The 19,079-nt window shown below is 48.1% G+C and overlaps 1 protein-coding gene across 1 annotated transcript in view; it reads right to left on the reverse strand.

The window, feature by feature from the left end:
- The window catches only part of Nf1 (neurofibromin 1), a 193,328-nt gene that overhangs the window by 100,360 nt on the left and 73,889 nt on the right, over positions 1-19,079 (reverse strand). The window contains exons 18-21 of the mRNA XM_072287355.1: positions 14,251-14,422; positions 9,710-9,849; positions 3,807-4,139; positions 2,014-2,192 (exon numbers count right to left, since the gene is read on the reverse strand). Of these exons, the coding sequence (XP_072143456.1) occupies positions 2,014-2,192; positions 3,807-4,139; positions 9,710-9,849; positions 14,251-14,422 (824 nt within the window). The remainder of the gene's footprint in view (positions 1-2,013; positions 2,193-3,806; positions 4,140-9,709; positions 9,850-14,250; positions 14,423-19,079) is intronic.

Raw genomic sequence — 19,079 nt, forward strand, 5'->3', positions numbered from 1 at the left:
CACGTTGTACTTCACTGAAATAATACCTACTTGAACTGAATTCGTCGAGACCATGGCGTGTTTCACGCTCACCTGTCATGCAGCCCAACGCACATCATCGAGAAGCTCAGACATTGTGTGTGACCTTGACTATGCAACACTCTTAGTTTAGGCTGTGTTGTGTCAATTGAGTAGAGAAGCTTTATTCCCACACATGAGCTATGCCGTTTTCAGTCTACTAAGTGCAGGACCAAGATTGGTAGGCATTCGTGGTAGTTGTCGACTAATCGACCGTAAGCAAAAACTCTGCTTCATGCACACGGCCATCATTTCATCTGGTGCACATGACCTTACATCCAATTTGCTTGCTCACCAATGTGGCCGTTTACAGGCTTGAGCATGTCAAGCACAAACTTCCTGTGAAGGCTTGTGGGCCGCCACCTCCCAGCAGCTAGGTCTAACCAGCGCCGCCTCGTCAGGAGTCAGCGGCCAAAGTTGCGGTTTGGTGCCGAGTCGATGAACCTTTTTGCAGCAGCTCAGAAAGTGGAAGAACCATCTAAAAGAATTGTGCCGAAGCTATCCACGATGATCATGAATGTAAGCGAATAGCCTGGACAAACTAACAAATCAACTAACTAGAGAGCAAAAGAGTGGGCGTTTTTCTTGCCAAGTTCAACCACCGACCATCAACCAACCACTGACCAACCATGCAAATGGCCGAAAGAGCCAAAGAGGGGTATTCATGTTAAAACGAAAGTGAGGGCAGGGTTGACAGCAGTGCGGCAAGCAGCATTGATCTCTGAATTTAAAAAAGTCTGAGGACTCCTAAGCACTTCTTATGAATTGTGAATACAAAAGCATGGGTGTCCAATTGAATGCCGCTGAGCAGTCCTTCAGAGTTTTGCAGAGCGAGTAATGTGCCATAGCAGTATGTGTTGCCTGAGCCAGCAAGCAGAAGCAGCCTTCAGTGCTGGCTCAGGCACTGCACGCCAGTAAAATAAACATCGTTATTATTATTTATTATTATTAATTATTATTATTCCAAGAGCGAGAGTAATGTGACGTGGCATCGCGGCAATGTGCTGTCCCCTCACACAACACCGGGCACACTACCGCAGCAGTAGATGTTCCCTTTGACCCACGCTGCTCCATCAAGATGCGCTCGTTATGTGGCGTCGCAGCCAATGGGGCTTCAAGTGCCGTTTTGCTGCTATAGACTACAGCTGCTGGCTTTTTCGCTCAATGGGCCATTTGACGCTTTTGCATCAGAAACAATGTAAAGGTGGAGAGATGCTTTGGCGTCTAGAAAAGCACCGAGTGGAATGTGTTACACAGTTCGCAATGTGGAACGTGATACAAAGGTGCGTGGCGAGTGGAATGTGATACGAAGGCACAATGGGCAAACTATAACAGTGCAGACTATCAGCCAGCACCATTAAAGATGAGGCCTTCATTAGGTATTACATTTTGCAAAGGCATCAGTTGGCTAGCTTTCGAGAAGATGGCACAGACAGTAATGACAGCGATACGTGCATCAATATGTGGAGTGATGAGGCCTGGGATTTCCACAGCGACTTAGCAACTAGTGATGAGGGCTGCAACCTTGATACAGCAAATAAATTTGTCTCAACTTACGCTTTGTAAGTTTTTCTTTCTTTTTGTTTCCGAAATGATGTGCTAGCTGCATTTTTCAAAGCACACACCATGTTTCACCAAAGGTACAGCTGCTCCATTCCCACCAATCCGCCATTTTTCGTCTAGATCACACATTGTGCGTATTTCAGATTTATTCTGGTTGAAACAGGCAAGTAATGCCACTTGGCAAAATGCCATCCTGGCAAAATTTGGGTGTGAATGAAAGCCGAAAGGGTCGCATAAACCTGCTGCTTTTATTCATGCAGTACACTCAGCACAACACACACACACAACACTCGGAACACTCGGCAACATACAGCAACACCAATGCTGTCCTCCCGTGTAATGGTACAAGGCGGGAAGAAGCCCACAAGGCAAGCAGACTCAATCGAAGCTCACCAATGGAGTGCATCAGGCCAGAGTCGATGTTGGCACTGAGCAGGTTGGACATGGCCTGGATGGTGCAGGTGCGCAGTTCGCCCAACTTGGACGACTGGAGCCGGTGGCGGCCGACGTCCTTCTCGTCGGGCGCCGCTTCGCTGCACTCGTTGAGCAGGTTCATGAACAGCGAGAAGTACCTGCAGGGCACCAAGGGGGCAGAGGCGCCACTTAACTGGGCAACCCACACACCACGCGTCACAGTTGTGGTGACATGTAGCGGCCAGAGCGAATGGGAGAGCCCGCAATTCTTTACAGCATGGGAGCAGTACAGATTCGGCAAAGATACGCAGCACTCGTTTAAACATGAGTAACGCATGACAACTATGAGTGGTATGCCACATAACGGCAAAATAGCTGGTGCCCACTGATTGACAGCTTCAGTCCCGCAGAGCATAGCGTAGAGCTTTGCTAGTCTATACACACTATTTACATGTCTAAAGGGTTTTTACAGTAGACTTCTGTTAATTCGACTTCAATTGATTAAATTTTTCGGTTAATTTGACCCGACCGAAGTTCCTGGCAGGCGGCCATATATTTCTATGGGCCCGAACTTCTGTTACTTTGATCCCAAAAATTGTCTTTGCCTAATAATTCTGACTTCACTGCAATATAGCAGTGTTATGCGGCGAAGCATATAAACAATGAAAAGTGGCCACTGTTACGAAACCTAGTGTGCGATCCTTAATTATACATGCGTTCACACATCGTCTCCAGTGGCCGTACGAGCACCTAGGCGCTAAATAAGCCAAGTGGCAGCCATTCAGAGCTGCTTCTGATGTTTCTGTGGTGGTTTAAGCATTTGTTTCACCCACAATGCATGTCTCTCATAAGAGACCGCTCAGGGGGCCTCGTATGTGTTCCTTAATTATACGCACCACGTACCATGAGGCGGAGAAAAACTATCTGTGTTTCGGAAAAGTTAGCAAAAAGAATGGTGGTAAGATGACAAACTCTCAAAGTTGAGGGGCCAAAAGAGAAGGGGTCTACCTAAAACTCTGAAGGCCTGCCAGCAAAATTATTAGGCATCTCGGTACTCACACTGCGACTGGAGATGGTGCATGCCCATGTGTAAATTAACCAACACGATGACCCGTAACAGCGCCACTTTTTCCCGTTTGGTATGCTTCGCCGCATAACATGACTGTATTGCGGCGAAGCTAAGTTTAGAGGCAAATATTGTCAATTAACGGCATGTTAGGAGCTTTTATTTCTCTGTATTTTGTTTAATTCACCTGTCAGATAATTTGACCCGCTTTGTCAGTCCCATCAGGGTCGAATTAACGGAAGTCGGCTGTATTACTGTGAAGGTGACAGGCAAGAAACCAGCACAGCAACAACAGTCTTGGTGCCAACAGCTCATGATTGACATTAACTCTAGCGATGACATTGCCTCAGCGCTGCTTGCATCTGTTTCATTGCACATGTACAAACTAGTTGCAATTGAAGCAATAATTTAGTGCAGTTATTGGTTTCTTTTAGTAGTGCCTCTGTGAGGCAGCATCAGCGTTAACAAAATGGACAGCCCATGCTTCAACCAAACTCAGCTGCTGCCAAGCTTATTGCGGTACAGCTTTTTGATGCATTCACTCTGCTTACAGTTCCCCAAAATATACAGGGTTGCAGGGTAGATTTATAGCATCCTGACAGCAGGAGTAGAAATGCATATTTGCTCGTTTGTAAGTGAAATTACTTTTATAATGCCCCTAATGTTTTTTTAAGGTATTAAAGTGATGCAGTGTGACAAGACTCACTTGAGGAAGAGCTGCGACTTGGCTTCCATGAGGTCGCCACGGTCGCTTTCCTCTGGCTGCAGGGGCAGGCCCAGCAAGAGTGCAGCTACTGCCTGCATGCATGCCTGGTCCAGGTCACGGGTGATGGCTGTCACGTCCCCGCAGCCTGGAGGTGCCATCTGGTGGCTGTTGCCCATCACCCAGTCCGTGAGGTACTCGACCAGCTTGTTCCGAAACTTCATCTCCTGCCGGAAGGCCAGGTCGTCCCGCCGGGCCATGGTAGCCTCTACCAGCTGGCACAGCTTGGTTTTAATGTGCAGTGCGTGCACTGTTGTGTCCAGGTGCCGCACGTACCTGTGACACACGGGAACAAGGACCCCAATTACACTCTCCGTGTACGCTAGCCTCCTGTACGTCTTCAACGCATGTCCAGAGATGCCGAAAGCAGGGTCCATATAGAGGGTGCCACTTTCCAAGTAGTTGGCAGTTTGTGGGTCATGGCTAGGGTCACTTCAACTTTCTGTGATTACACATTCCACCGAAGCAAAGAAGCAGGCATAAGATGACAGCAGCAAATATGCCCACGCTTTGTTAGCAATGGGCATAAAATGTCTGGGAATATCTGGGAATGTGGCCCCACAACAGCGGACCACAGGCTCCCGGGCACTGCAAAGCGACTGCGCAGGTATTGTGAAAATACAGGAGGCTATGCTCTAAAACATGAACTTGACACGAGGCACTGGTTAATAGTAGGTAAAGGCAAAACGCCTCCTAGTCAGCAGTTTTACACAGCCAAGCAAGAATCCAACAAACAAATAAAAGCACAAAGCTTAAAGTAATAGAGAACAATATTGATGAACGGTTGATGAGTTTTTATGGCTGCAAGGAGTGGCTTTAACAAGTAAAAAATATTCTGGCAGAACCCATCTCATGATGAATGTCGACATTAATGTGATTAGGATTGAAGCAATGCATCAACGCACCGTATGGCCACTGCAGAGATGCAGAATGTATGAAGCGTGTATGCAGCCAGGTTCATCTTGCGTTTCCCTCTGGAAATGCTGCGCCATCTAGCGTCACAGCCACAAAGTCTGTGCATGATGTGTTTGTGAATATATAGTCAGAAACGGTTGTGTGAACATATATACAGTTAAACCTAGGTATAAGAAATTTCAACAGAACGAAATTCTCAATATAATGAAGTATTTAACATATTATAATTTCTTGTCCATAGAACATAAATGTATTTAGAACCTCAATATAATGATGTCTGTTTATACGGGCAGACTTCTGCTAATTCAACTCCTGTGCTGGCTCCCTTTGACGAGGACGCTCCTGCCACGATTCGTACGGACGCTAGCAACGTAGGTCTAGGTGCTGTGCTCGTGCAGTGGCAAGACTCCACTGAGAGAGTCATTGCATTCACAAGCAGGATGCTCTGACGTGCAGAGCTTAATTACTAAACAACGGAGAAAATGAATTCCTTGCGGTGGTATGGGCAGTTATGAAGTTTCGCCCATATCTCTATGGCTGTTCCTTCAGTGTTGTCAGCGATCATCACTCACTTTGCTGGCTGAAGGCAAGACTCTGCCGAGAGAGTCATTGCATACGCAAGCAGGATGCTCTGACGTGCAGAGTCTAATTACTCAACCACAAAATAGGAATTCCTTGCGGTGGTATGGGCAGTTATGAAGTTTCGCCCATATCTCTATGGCTGTTCCTTCAGTGTTGTCAGCAGTCATCACGCTTTGCTGGCTAACGAACTTGAAGGATCCGTCCAGTCGACTAGCGTGTTGGAGCCTAAGAATTCAAGAATTCGATATGACAGTAGTGTACAGGTCCGGACGACAGCACATCGATGCTGACTGCCTTTCAAGGTCCCCGATTGAGCAGGAAGTCACAGAAGATGATGAAGACATGACTTTTATAGGAGTTCTAGACATGGCCACCATTGCTCGTCAGCAGTGGGAAGACAGCTTACTGATACCATTAATCGATTTTTTAGAAGGCCGGATTACAAGTGCTACCAAAACATTTGCAAGAAGCTTGCCATCATTCTGCTTCCGTAATGATGCTCTCTACAAGAACTTCTCTGCAAGCAGAAGCAGCCGCCTACTTGTCGTCCCAACGTCTATCCGTCATGAGCTCTCCCAAGCCTGCCACGATGAACCAACATCTGGCCACCGCGGCTAGACGCGAACACTGGCCCAAGTCAAGGAGAAATATTGCTGGCCAAGGATTTCCACCTTTGTGAAACATTACATGCGCACGTGCCTCGATTGACAACGACGTGAACCACCCAATATGAAACCAGCTGGGCTACTACAACCAGTCCAAGTGCCCATGACCTCATTTGCCCAAATCTGGAGGGACCTTCTCGGACCGTTCCAGACTTCCCATATTGGCAATAAGTGGGTAATAGTTGCCACCGATTACATGACATGCTATGCAGAACCTAAGGCCCTTCCAAGCGGCACCGCAGTCGAAGCAGTGCGATTCTTTTTATGCGAAGCATACTAGCCGCACAACCACGCTCTTCCTTGCTGCGCCGCGCGCGGCCGCGTAGCTACCATATGACGTCATAACAGATGCAAAAGCGGAGGCTCAACTCGTGCGCTCGCCTGCATGAGTTGTTTCTTCGTCTAGCCGAACCAAATATAGCCAAGCAACAGCAGTTCACCAGGCTAAACAGTGGTTCAACAACTAAAATAAAGGCTAGTATGCTTCGCATCCTGGGCTTAACCTTAGCTAAGCCACAGCCATTTTTGTTTTGAAATCGTGGTTCTGAGGCATGGTGCGCCAACGGTGATAATAACGGACAGAGGAACTGCCTTTACGGCTACACTCCTAAAGACAGCACTTAGCCTCAGCGGCACCGCTCACCAAAAGACCCCAGCCTATCACCCGCAAACGAATGGCCTACAACAAGACCTTGAATGGCCTTGAATGACCTTGAATGACCTTGGCCATCATGTCTGCAATGGCCTTGAACAAGACCATTGCAGACATGATGAGTATGTACGTAGACGTGGAACACAAAAATTGGGATGACATTCTACTGTACATTACATTCGCTTATAACAATGCGCAACAGGAAACAATGTGAAAGACACCATTTAGCCTCCTTCATGGCCGTGAAGCGACGACGATACGCGATGCGATGTTGCCACATGACTGCAGTGATACAGGCACGGACGCTGAAGCTTTCACTCAACAAGCTGAAGAAGCGAGACAACTCGCCCGCATCAGAATCATTCAACAACAGGACTACTACGCTTGACGTTACAATCTACGGCCCCTGTACATCACATATCAGCCAGGCAACAAAGTGTGGGTTTGTGTATGGGTCCCATACATCGGCGAGGACTTTCAGAAAAGCTACTCAGGAGGTACTTTGGTCCGTACAAGGTTGTACTGCACCTCAGCAACCTGAACTATGAGATTATCCGACAGTCCTGCTTCCTCCAGGGCGAGGCAGCCTCCACCTGAAGTCGCGCACATTGTGCGTATGAAGCCCTATTGTTCGGAATGAAGTGAAATGCCCACACCTCGTCTGACACATCTTCCTATCGCTGGGTGAGCATCGGGACGATGCTCTCTCTGGAGGGCGGCAAATGCCACACCCAACATGCGGCACGTAGAGAAAGACGAAGATCTCGGGCAAGATGGTGCATGAACACTGACCCTCAAACCATAAAATTAGCACAGTGTCATCGACAACGATGTGCCGAAAATCTATCCTTTCGCAATCTTCACAGCTGCACACCTCACGAAAAAATTGCCCAGTGATCATGCAAAGCCCCTACTGAAAGATCGTTGTTTTCACAGTCGCGTTGCGTACCCACAATGAGCAGCTAATCGTTTTTTGAGCACAACAAACACAATGTCAGACCCAGGCCACAGCATTTGCAGCACTTCCCAGCACGATACTCTCGTAGTCTTCCGTGACCGCCACACCCCCCTAAGAAAGCAGCCACTGCCTTCCCCTCCTCATTCGCTCTCCAGTTCGCAAGCCATTTGGACCCCAGTCACTCCTCCCACTCGCCTTCATGTTAACTCCTCGCCTCCTCACTGCCAGTTTTGACGTCGCTGCTCCTCCAAAGCTGTCCTCTTCTGGCCTGCCCTCCCGAGCACAATCTACCACTAACGGGTGCCCTTTTGCGGTTCCTACATCTTAGTCGCCACACAACTCCAATTGCCTTTCTTCCGCTACACATGAAGGCGATGCCAGCCGGCCATTGCAAGCGTCACGATCACGAGTGCGCACTGACGAGGAAAGCGAGATGCCCTGTCAACATTTTGAAGCTTGTGCCTTCTGCGTCGCCCACCGCATTCAGTCACTTTGGTGCCAACGGCGCGTGCATTTGGATTCATGCTCCATGCCATTCGATTGTGTAGGCTTTTCCGATGACGATCGCTGACGACGCCAGCCTTTCCTGCGTCGTCGTCAGCGACCTTGACAATGACCAGCCTGACGTGACCGGACTTGCAGCAATCTGTATGAGGCAGTTCATAAGATTGTTGGCCAAGAGGTAGAAGACAACTTCAAGACATTTGCATTGGCTTATGTTGCTGCTCCTGTGGTAGCCCCAGCGATGGACGCGGAGATAATTGACGCTGTTGGTGGCCCCCACGAGGATGAAGAGCCGGCAGACGAAGAGCCACGTGAAGTAACTATGGTGCAGACGCAAGAGTACCTATGCCTGCTGCGAAATAAGGTTGAATGTGTGGGCGGCGACCACGGCCTTGTGCAATGCTTGGTCAAATTAGAGCAGGGGTTGCTCGCACCTGGTAAGAACTTGAAACAGCCAAAGCTCACTGCCTCCTTTGCACCTAAATAAAGCTTTGCTTCCCTAAACACATTGTATTTTGATTTCCTCGCAGTTGTGGCACAATTAAAGCTCGACTGCTTTAGCTTTTTTTGAGTGGTCGTGGTCGCTTATATTGAATTACTGCTTATAACACATTTTTTTGCCGTCCCACTGACTTCGTTGTAATGAGGGATTACTGCATTGCGACAGGAATCTTCACCTATCTGTTTTACAGGGCGTGGTGCGTAGTGCATAGTGCCATTGGTAGCACACTACGCGCTTTTAGTAGACGATAATCCAAGAACGCTGCCGTTCCCTTCTGCAGGCGGTGCGACGTGGGCATCACGTTTCACTTCGGCGGCACCCTGCATCGCCCACCAGCTCAATTTCACTTCGGTTTCCCGTCGCTCCCTTAAAACACCATGCAATAGAAAAATAACAAAACGCGTCTCGGGCCGCCAGAGCACCACCAGCTCGACGCACTTCGGCGTCTCATGCTGCAACGATCCACGCAACGGTTCACATTACGTAGATGTCAAGAATAGTTGTCAATTTTCTTTTAGTTACTTTGGATTGTACATTTTTCCGGTTAGTTTGTTTTTTCTCGCAGTTCTTTCCTGAATGTATGAACGAGGTTCTACTGTATTTGTTACATGCTAAAATTGGCAAAAGCCTTCTTAGAGTTACTTTCGTTATATCTAAAAATTTCATATCTGTGTTTATTATATTGAGGTTTGACTATAATTTACTTTACCTAAAACAAATTTCTTGGCAAGTACTGTACTTACAGTACTTACTTATAAGCACTGCGAAAAAGAAAAGGAAAAGCATATATTGTGCCTACTGATTTACTTATTGACTTGCCATCAATTCCAAACAACACTTTCATTGCCAACGTAGTAGTTTCTGCACCAAAGTGACGCTCTGTGTGGCAAAGTGCACTCACCCTGTGCGACACTAAATTTCCCTGTGCCGCTGCGGTATGACACGTTTCCATCCTTTCCGATTTGCGTCTTTTCACAATGACACCTTACCAGTCCGACCAGACGACAATCCTTCTAACTCTGCATCAACTGCGTGCAACGACAGCACAATCTTCGACCGTGCACCCACCTGACAATGGTGAGCATCATGGCCTCAATGCTGGTGACACCCAGGTGCTCCGTGGTGTGGTCCACCCGATTTTCAAACACACTCTTCATGATGAAGATGACATGCTCAATGAACTGCGTGTTCGTGTCAATCACGGTCACCTGCAAGTGCAACAGAAGCGAGGAAGAAATAGTTTCATGGCAAGCAAGTCCCAAAAGGACACTGCCTCCTAAATGCATATCAAAACAGACGTCCCAAAAGTGTGCATTGACACAACAAAGGGTAAACCAGGGGAGACCTCGTACCAACCAGAAGACGAGCACACACGACAAGAAAAAGTGCGGTGCAGTTTTTTGGTTTAGAAAAATATCTGTGAACCTTGGCACACATTCAGAATAAGTGCTGCACGCATGGAGTGCCAACAGGAATACAAGCAGGTGTGCTCAGCAATGTCAATGGTTGGGTGAGTTGGTGACCAATCATCTTAAAGTATGTGAACCAGCGTACAGTGCACGACACAAAGAAGCAGAATAAACGACTGTCTTGTTCGTTTGCTCAGCTTATTTGCGTCGTGTACTGTACACTGGTTCACACGTTAAGAAGTGCACTCACTTAACAGAAAAGAAGAAAGCAGATTGTATCCTAACACATTATAAGTACCCTAGTAATGTAGTGCCAAAATATGAGTTTACACGTAAGTACCTAATACAGTTTAACTTCACAATAACCAAATCTATGGGGAATGCGAAAAGCTTCGCTTTCACGAGAATTTCATTGTTGCGAAATGAGCCAGCACAGATAGGTAATGCGACGCAGAACGAAACTTTACTGTCAAACTTCCGTTAGCCTACTTTGGCGAGCTTGCGAGGATACAGAACCGCATTGCCAACAGTACAAAGTGTGACGCACGCGTCAATCAGTATTGGCAACGCTGCCGTGGAGTGGTATTCTCAGTCAACTGCTTTCGGAGATATGATCACTTTTGCAAGATTTTGCGTAATTCGGCACCGGATGCAGAGCAGCAGCGCTCCATGCATGCAGCATCATTTCTCCAGCGCACACTATTGCCCGCAGGCCGCCGACATGCCCGGTGCCGAGCGCGAAAGTGGCTTTATCTCGTATACCCAAAGGCAGTCGATAGAGATTACAGTGCCTTCGCGCAAATCTATGTCCGGCACTAAAACCACTATTGTTGAAGCAGGGAATGAGTATTCCAGGATGATCGCTCATTCACGGCCCGATGCGTGGCACTCCGTGCTGCAACCGCCATCTTAAGCGCCATAGACAATTCCACGTCAATGGGACGTGGATTTCCTTGTTTCTGTTGCATTTTTCTCGCCGAGGCGCACATTGCGCACTGCACTAGGTGAGCAAAAACTGTCGTAACATGTTGGTAGCAACATGCTGCTGTTTCAAACGGGCAATGAACAAACAAGATGGCGGCCACAATGTGTTTCTGGCGCGATTGCTTCTGGCGCTTGGTTGTTTTTAAAAACAAAATGGCAGTGCCCACGCATGTGTAATGTGGTGGTATTCTACGCAATTTTAGTGCAAAGCAATTGCATTTGAGCACATTTTGGAGCCTGCTAGCCTTGCACAAGTAGGTAATATGTGGGATTACGTTCCGGCAAATTTTGTTGACGCGAGATTGTAGTACAGCAACACTTTGTTGTCGAGAGGTACGACATGCATTGAATCTTATGGGCATTCGCCGGAGATACGAAAATATTTCGTTGTCGTGAGAATTTCTTAAGTCACGGGATTTCGTTATGACAGGTTTCGACCGTATTTTAGGCCTAACACTGCCATCTGACTGTCCATCGAAGCCAGGTAAACGACTTGGTTTCTAAATCTGGCAAAAAAACTAACATTCAATTCAGTATAACTTTGGACACGGGCCACATAGTGTTGAAAATATCGCTTATCTGACCTGTCTTCTGCCCATTTTAGAAAATGGTTTTGGCTTTTTCTTTCACTTTCTTGCTGTTACTGATTGTCAAGAAGGAAAGTCTCGGTGACTGCATATCACCAACTATGTTGTAAATGTTTAACAAGGTGTTGAAACACAAACAGCAGCTAGCGACGAGCAAGGCATGAAGAATATTAAAGGACAGAGGGAGAAATAAAAAGCTGTTTCCAACAGGGCTCAGGAGTGCACTGAGGCAACACAGTGTTGAGCTTTCGTACTGCATGACAGGGCAATTGCTTGTCTCTCATGCAGATGAACAAAGTGCTCCTTAGTTCACGTTGGGGGCGCCTCACAAATGACGTGCCAGTCAGTGCGCCACAACTACAGTGTAAACTATATGATGCAAACGCCGTCAGCAATACGACTACCGTTTCTGCCTGTACCACATCTAACTTCTCTTCCTTCTTTATCACGAAAACTCACAGGGTGCAGTGCACCATCAGTGCCTCTGCTGTGCATGGCACGCTAATGCGGCATGGCCCACTATATTGCTAGCCACCACTTGCCAAAAATATCGCCTTAAGGATACAAGACGCCAGGAAAAGAGCAGAAATCTAGGCACTGTGTACGTAAGTTGCAGTAACCAGCTGTCATTTGGGTTTTGAAAGGTAAACGACGGTCAAAAACCGGCACACATACCAAATACAGTGGAACCCCACTGCTGTGTTCCTCGATGTTATGTTTTGCCAGCTGCTACGGCTCGTTGTGGTCCACACCAAAATTCTACTGACTCTCATGTATTATGTTCCCATTTGATGCATTGCCATTCTGCAATGTTTCTGCAACTTGCATTGCATTCCAAGGCAGCGGTTGCATAAATTTAGCGATGCAGAACATTAGCTCTCGCACGGTGCTATGAAGACAATAAATGCATATGTTGCAAGAATCCACCAGTACATTGCACCAACTGATTGAAACAAGCAACTGGCACTTTGCAACAAGCGACTGGTGTGTTGCAAAAGCAACAAAGGTTGCACAAGCCAGGTGCTGCACAAGCCAGGCGCTGCACAAGTATGTCGGGAGAAAACGTGCACAGAGCAGTTGGCAAAGCACCTGAAGGAGTCCGCATCAGTTAAATCTATCGGGAACCATGCACACTGAGCCTAATCCGCCGAGCTCAGGAGTAGATTTATTTTGGGGCCAGCAAGGTCTTACAGGCATTGCATAATTGCCGCTTCTCCTTAGTTCGCTTCGGTTAGGGGTGTGCAAATATTCTAAAATTGCGGATATATAGAATATTAATTTTTAATATTCGTATTCGATTCGAAAACTAGGTATTGAAAATTTTTGAATATTCGACTGGATACAGATATTCGAAACAAATCGAATATGTTGCTGGCTGTGCGGAAGCAAACATGGTTCTTAGCGTTTATTTCTATCTAATGCAAAAAAATCTGTCTGATTTTGTTCTGCATTTTGCGATAATCACATGCTGCTGGCAAAACTTCACCTGTAAAACGAGCTTAGCCACTGCACGTCCAAGCTGTGCAGGAAAGCCAGCCTCTCAGTAGCAAGGGGTATGGGTCTGGGAACAGCGAGGGTGCACTCTTGTGCAGGTTCTACCCCCGAGTCCTGAGCTTATTGCTTGACAGCAAATGTGATGAGTGACGGCTGGCACAGGGTCAAATGGTTCAGAGTTTACAGGAAAGTGACGGCGTATAACAAGGCACAGGTTGGCGAGAACAGACAACGAGCGGAAATTACTCAATTTTCCAAAGCTAACGTGAGCCAAGTACACAATCCTTTAGTATAACAGCTTGCTAGGTTAACTTTTTTACCAATGACAGTGTAATTTCAATGTTCCAACGTGTTAAAATAAACCAACTTGCTAATAAATGCGTTTGCATGTCATTATTTAATATTCGATTCGGTATTCGATGCTAAGTATTCGTATTCAATTTGTATTTGAAAATCTTGATATTCGCACACCCCTAGTTTTGGTGCAATAGAGCTGTGTGGTGAAGCATACAGAGAGTGGAAATGGGCCACTGTTACGAAAGATTGTACATGTCCCTTAATTATACACACGTGCACACGCCATCCCATCACAGTACAAGCGGCGAAGCGTCTAATAACTGCACTGGCAGCCATTCAGAGCTGTTACTGACGTTGTGGCGATTGGCAGCCTTCCTCACCGTTACATTCACCCGAATGTTACGGCCCAGCTGTTACGGATTTTTTCCCCAGTTCCTTGAAAAACACATCAGTGGGATTCTGTTGTATTAAATAAGTGCTAGGCCTAAATGCACAGGCAGCTAGGGGTGCCCCTTTCTGCGAGTTAAAAAAAAAAGCTTCACATGCACGCAACGCGGCACACTTATCGGCTCGTCGATCTTGCCAGCGGCGTAGCACAGCCATTGCGCACCATTTTCATGCCGAGGCAGAAATCGGTAGTCTGTCGGTTGGTCCCACTCTTTTGGTCGGTTGCGTGAATGCTGCCCGCCTTTGGACCGCGCGTGGCCCTGCAGTCACGCGACCGATTGGGCCGCGGACCGGCGTGCACGTCCAGCTTCAAAGACTGTCCCTCGCCCTCCTGTGCGGAGGGTGCAAGGAGTGGTCACATACCAAACGGGAACCGGGCGGCTCCGCTCACCTGCCCCTGGGGGTCGAAGAACTTCTCGACGATGGCCTTGATCTGGTCGAAGAGGATTGGGTACAGGGTCGGGCTCATCTCGTGGGCCACCAGGTCCTTGACGTGCTTCTGAATCTGGGTGCCAAACTTCTCGTTGTGGCACACCAGCAGACGCAACAGCTGACCCACAAACCTGCACACGGATGGCAGAAAGCTCACTCAGCACAAACGTCATTGTTGTAAGCTTTAGTCTTTCATGTGGATCAAAGTTGCACAGTGGTCCTGTCTGAGCTACTTTCATCATCATCATCAGCCTGGCTACACCCACTGCAGGGCAAAGGCCTCTCCCATACTTCTCCAACTACCCCGGTCATGTCCTAATTGTGGCCATGTCGTCCCTGCAAACTTCTCAATCTCATCCGCCCACTGTACTGACCATGCCCTGACCACGAGCATGTACTGACCATGCCCATTTCTTTTTCTTGATTTCAATTAAGATGTCATTACCTCCCGTTTGTTCCCTCATCCAATCTGCTCTCTTCTTATCCCCTTAATGTTACACCCATCATTCTTCTTTCCATAGCTCGTTGCGTCCTAAATTTAATGGGGGAGGCTACCCTCGGATACCAACTTCTTTGTTTATTGAGACATCTTAATGAAATTTTCAGGATAGACTCATAGCAAAAGCATTAGGGGAAATACAAAATTCCATGCAGTTATGTTCACTGGTTCTCAAGTTACAGCAATATGTCAGAATGGTGCACATGGTTTTCTCATTCCAGGCCTGGAGAATTTTTAAAAGGTGCTGCAACTGTGAAATTCACGATGATGAGTCCCAGATGGATACCTCAGGGCAAGACAGAGCCCTTTTATTAAATTTCCTTGCAGAAAAATTTTAGCAGACCACCAAATTTAGTGTTGGTGATTACGATTTTATCAATCAAATTTTGATTAAGTATCCCAAATCACAGACACAATAGATTAAATATTCCAAATCACAGACACAATATATAAAGGAAATGGGCTTGTCTTGCCCTCAGAAATTTGTTCAGACACACACTAAAAGAAATTCTGGAAATGTGATGAGCAGTTACAGAGATATGGCTGGAACAAGCAGCCTCACCAGCCAAAAAAGTCATTTTGAGAAAATGAGCGTTGAAAGTTTTGAGCACATATATTGGTCTAAAATGACCCTGCAGCGTAACTGGAGATGTCCTTAGGCAGTCAGAGACTGCCTTTCCATCTTCTCTTGCGATTGCTGCTTGGCCTTTTTCAATTGCAGAGAATCTTTCTCGGCTGCCTGTTGAATGGCCAGGTGGCCAGGTGTTAGCCCCACTGATGAATATAGCTCTTGGGTGGCTCTGTGGTAGCCAGCATTATATCTTAAAACTGCCTCATGCAGTGCTGTCTCCACAGCAATCAGCGACGCATGCTGCTCTATGGGCATCAGGGACCACAGCACGGAGTGAAATGATTCGGATGCATTCTGCGTCTTTCTCAAGGAGAAATTTTTCGCCTTCACTTGTAGCTGTGGTAGCTTAAGGATCGTGCTCCATTGCTTGAAATTTCCGCTCCGTCGCTGAGATAGCGCCAAGTCCTCGTTGCACAGCAGCGCGTTTTTTATCCGCCGCCTCTTTCTCCTCACACGTCAGGAAATGTGTTTACAAGTGCACAGTGGACGATGCGATCGCACTGTCCGAGGCAGATGAAAGAGAGGATGTGGAAGTCGCTGTCGATGAGCACGAGACACAAGGCCCATTCGTCACAACAAATTCTTGCGCCGGTGGAGCAGGAGTCACGTTGCTAGTAGCGTTGATGCAACCACGCTCTTGCGTAGATGAAGCAGAAGCTGCCCCACAGGAACCGTCGGTGTGATCATCGTCGGTGCGTGGGTGAGCGGCGAGCTTCGCCATGTGGGCAAGCTTCATAGAATGCTTCATTGCACTGAGCGCATGTAGCGTCTTGAGTTTCTTTGGGCGCATCGTGGCTGACCGCACAACAATCGGCAGGCTAAATGCAACAACGGTCTCGTAAAGACGGTTGAAAATCATCTCGTAAAAACGGTAGAAACTTCGAGAATATGCGAACGGCTGCAAAGATAGATGATGGCAAGCGGAACACGCAAAGGGTGCCGGTGATGGAGGAGCCTAAGCAGACGACAGCCGGATGCATTATGCACGAGACCACTACGTCATCGCACACAGCAGCCAATGGGAGTCGCGGGCTCCCCCGCATCCTTGAGGAGCGCAGGCTTCGCCCAATCTCAGCTTTGCATCTCAGCCGCAGGAAATTTGAAAGCTCTCGCAAGCCCTCCACTCATGAACAATTTACGCCTCTCCCATGCTGCCGCCGCCGTCCCGGGTGGCGTGGAAAAAAAGCACAAGAATGCACGAAAAAACAAACCAAAATGGCGGCGCTCGGGGGGAGTGGTGGAGAAATGGCGTTCGCGCCAAGTACGGGTATCTTGAGTGCTTGCTCACCGTGGCTCGAGGGCTGCCACGGCTTGTTATAAACTTTATTTGAAATAGTTTTGTGATGAATTAGACGCTGATATTTACAGAAATGGAAGTTTATAAGACATACTGCCCGAATATGTGGTTTTCCAAAAATCGACTTTTTCGCGATGTTTCGGTTTTCAAAGGTCGCGTCCACCCTTAAAACACACAATGCACAGACTTTTTGCCCATTGCCATGACAATTTCGCACTTGCCAGCTGCATTTGTTCTCAAGAGCCCTACACTGTTACGTGTGCCACAAGATGCATTGCTCAACTGTGAGACACTTGCAGCATGCCTAGCTAGACATTTCCTCTCAATAAAAGTACCCAAGACACCTTTCACACCAAAGGTAGCCAAGAGTACGTCAAGCACTGAAGCACAAAAGCTAATGTCAAATCCTCACAAAGAAGAAGAAGAAGAAGAAACATTATTAATGAATGGTCCGGCAGCTTTAGTTGTGGTGGCCTCAGGTGGCGGCTTGAAGTCCTTGGACTTGGGCGGCATCTTCGGCTTGCCGGACGGCCCAGAGCTGGTCTGCCAACTCTGAACTTTTGAGAGCTGCCTCCCAACGGCGGTGACGCCGATGAAGAAGGTCCCCGGTGGCTCCCACAGCCAGTGCGTCATCAGGAAGAAGCGAGCTCGAGGCTTCCCGTACTGTGGCAACGGCCGCGATTACAGACATGTCGCGAACGGAGGTGGTTTCATTACCATGGTTGCCGGCACATTCCCAGAACGTGTCGCAGCGTTGCTCTCTGTCCGCAAGCAAACCCGGGTAGCAGTGATGTAAGACGGCCTCATTCTGGTTTAATTTATCATGTGGTGGCGGGAATGTGCGTCTTTCGAGTCTGTAGTGTTGGGCGAGGTCTCTGAACCTGATCAGGCGATTGCCCCACGTCCATTGTGATTCTTATTGCTGCATTTCTGTTGTAGTGTCCCGATCCAGCAGATCCGATGCCCCGCTCTCGGGGGCGGAGGCGGTGGCCACATAATCTGCGGCGGCTCGGCGTGTGAGACCACGAGCCCGCGAGCGGGACATCGGTGTGTGCTGGGGTCCAGAGGACCTTGGGGTTGCGAGGGTGATGACAAGTCGCCGCCGTCACAAATTTGGAGTATGCGAGCCACTTACCACGAGACGCAACTGTGCGTGAAGCCGCGGATTGCCATCTGCAAGTCGCTGATCACGATCGTAGCGTCTGGCACCGCGGCCAGTGCTAGGGCTATCGCAGCTTGTTCGGCTGCCTCCGTGTGTCCCGTGGCGCTCGTGAGACACTTACCCGTGCGGTCTACAATGACAACGTGTGCGCTTCTCCTTCCTCCATATCGTCTACGTACACCGCCTCGCTGGTGTTGCCAAACTTCTGAAGTTCTCTCACTCGTTTGTTGCGTCTCCCGACATGGTACATCGGGTGTACGTTTTTGGGAAGCGGTGGGATGATCAGGCGGTAGCGGACCGAGGCCAAAACCGCCGTCTTTTCTCCATGATGAGTGTGGTACGTGATGCTGAGTGACTCGAGAATGCATCGACCTGTCCTTGAATTAGATAATCGTTCGTATTGCGCAACGTCGCACGCCTCGATTAACTTGTCAAGTGAGTTGTGAAGTCCGAGCTCTAGAAACTTGTCGGTGCTTGCGTTGAGTAGAACGCCGACCGCCCTCTTGAAAGCCTTTCGTATCATGCACTCGACCTCATTTTTTCGCACCCTATCCACTTCAGGTAGGGGGCAACATACGTTATGCGGCTTATAGCGTACGCCTGCACGAGATGGATCGCGCAGTCTTCATGCATACCATTGCTTCTATTCATGATGCGACGCAAGAGTCGGATCGTGTCATCTACCGAACGACGAAGTCTATTGCACCGTCTCTCCGTTATGGCCATTTGCCTGCAGGTGTAACCCCAGGATTCTAATTTTGTCTATGTGCGGTACAGGAGTACCATCTGCCAATGTAATGCGTATTTTGGAGTATTCCCGTTCCTCATCGCGCAGGGTTTTACGACTTCTCCTTGTGGGTTTGTAGATTAAGAGTTCGGACTTGGTAGCCGAGCACTCGAGGCCCATTCCATGGAAGTCATTCCGGGCAGCATCTACTCCTGCCTGTAGCGTTCGCTCAACGTGACCGTCACATCCTCCCCTGGGAACTCAGAGGGTGATGTCATCCGTGTATAGACTGTGATGCAATCCTTCTACTTCTGTTAACTTCTCGGGTAGACTAAGTAGAACTAAATTAAAGAGTAATGGTGATATGACGAATTCTTGCAGCGTGCCGGACGGACCCATCTCAAGTTCCGGCGATTCCTCGTTGCCAACGACGATGCATGCACGCCTGCGCACGAGGAAATTTTTAACGTAA

This window comes from Dermacentor andersoni, chromosome 3 (assembly GCF_023375885.2).
Source record: "Dermacentor andersoni chromosome 3, qqDerAnde1_hic_scaffold, whole genome shotgun sequence".
Classification (NCBI taxonomy): Eukaryota; Metazoa; Arthropoda; class Arachnida; order Ixodida; family Ixodidae; genus Dermacentor; species Dermacentor andersoni.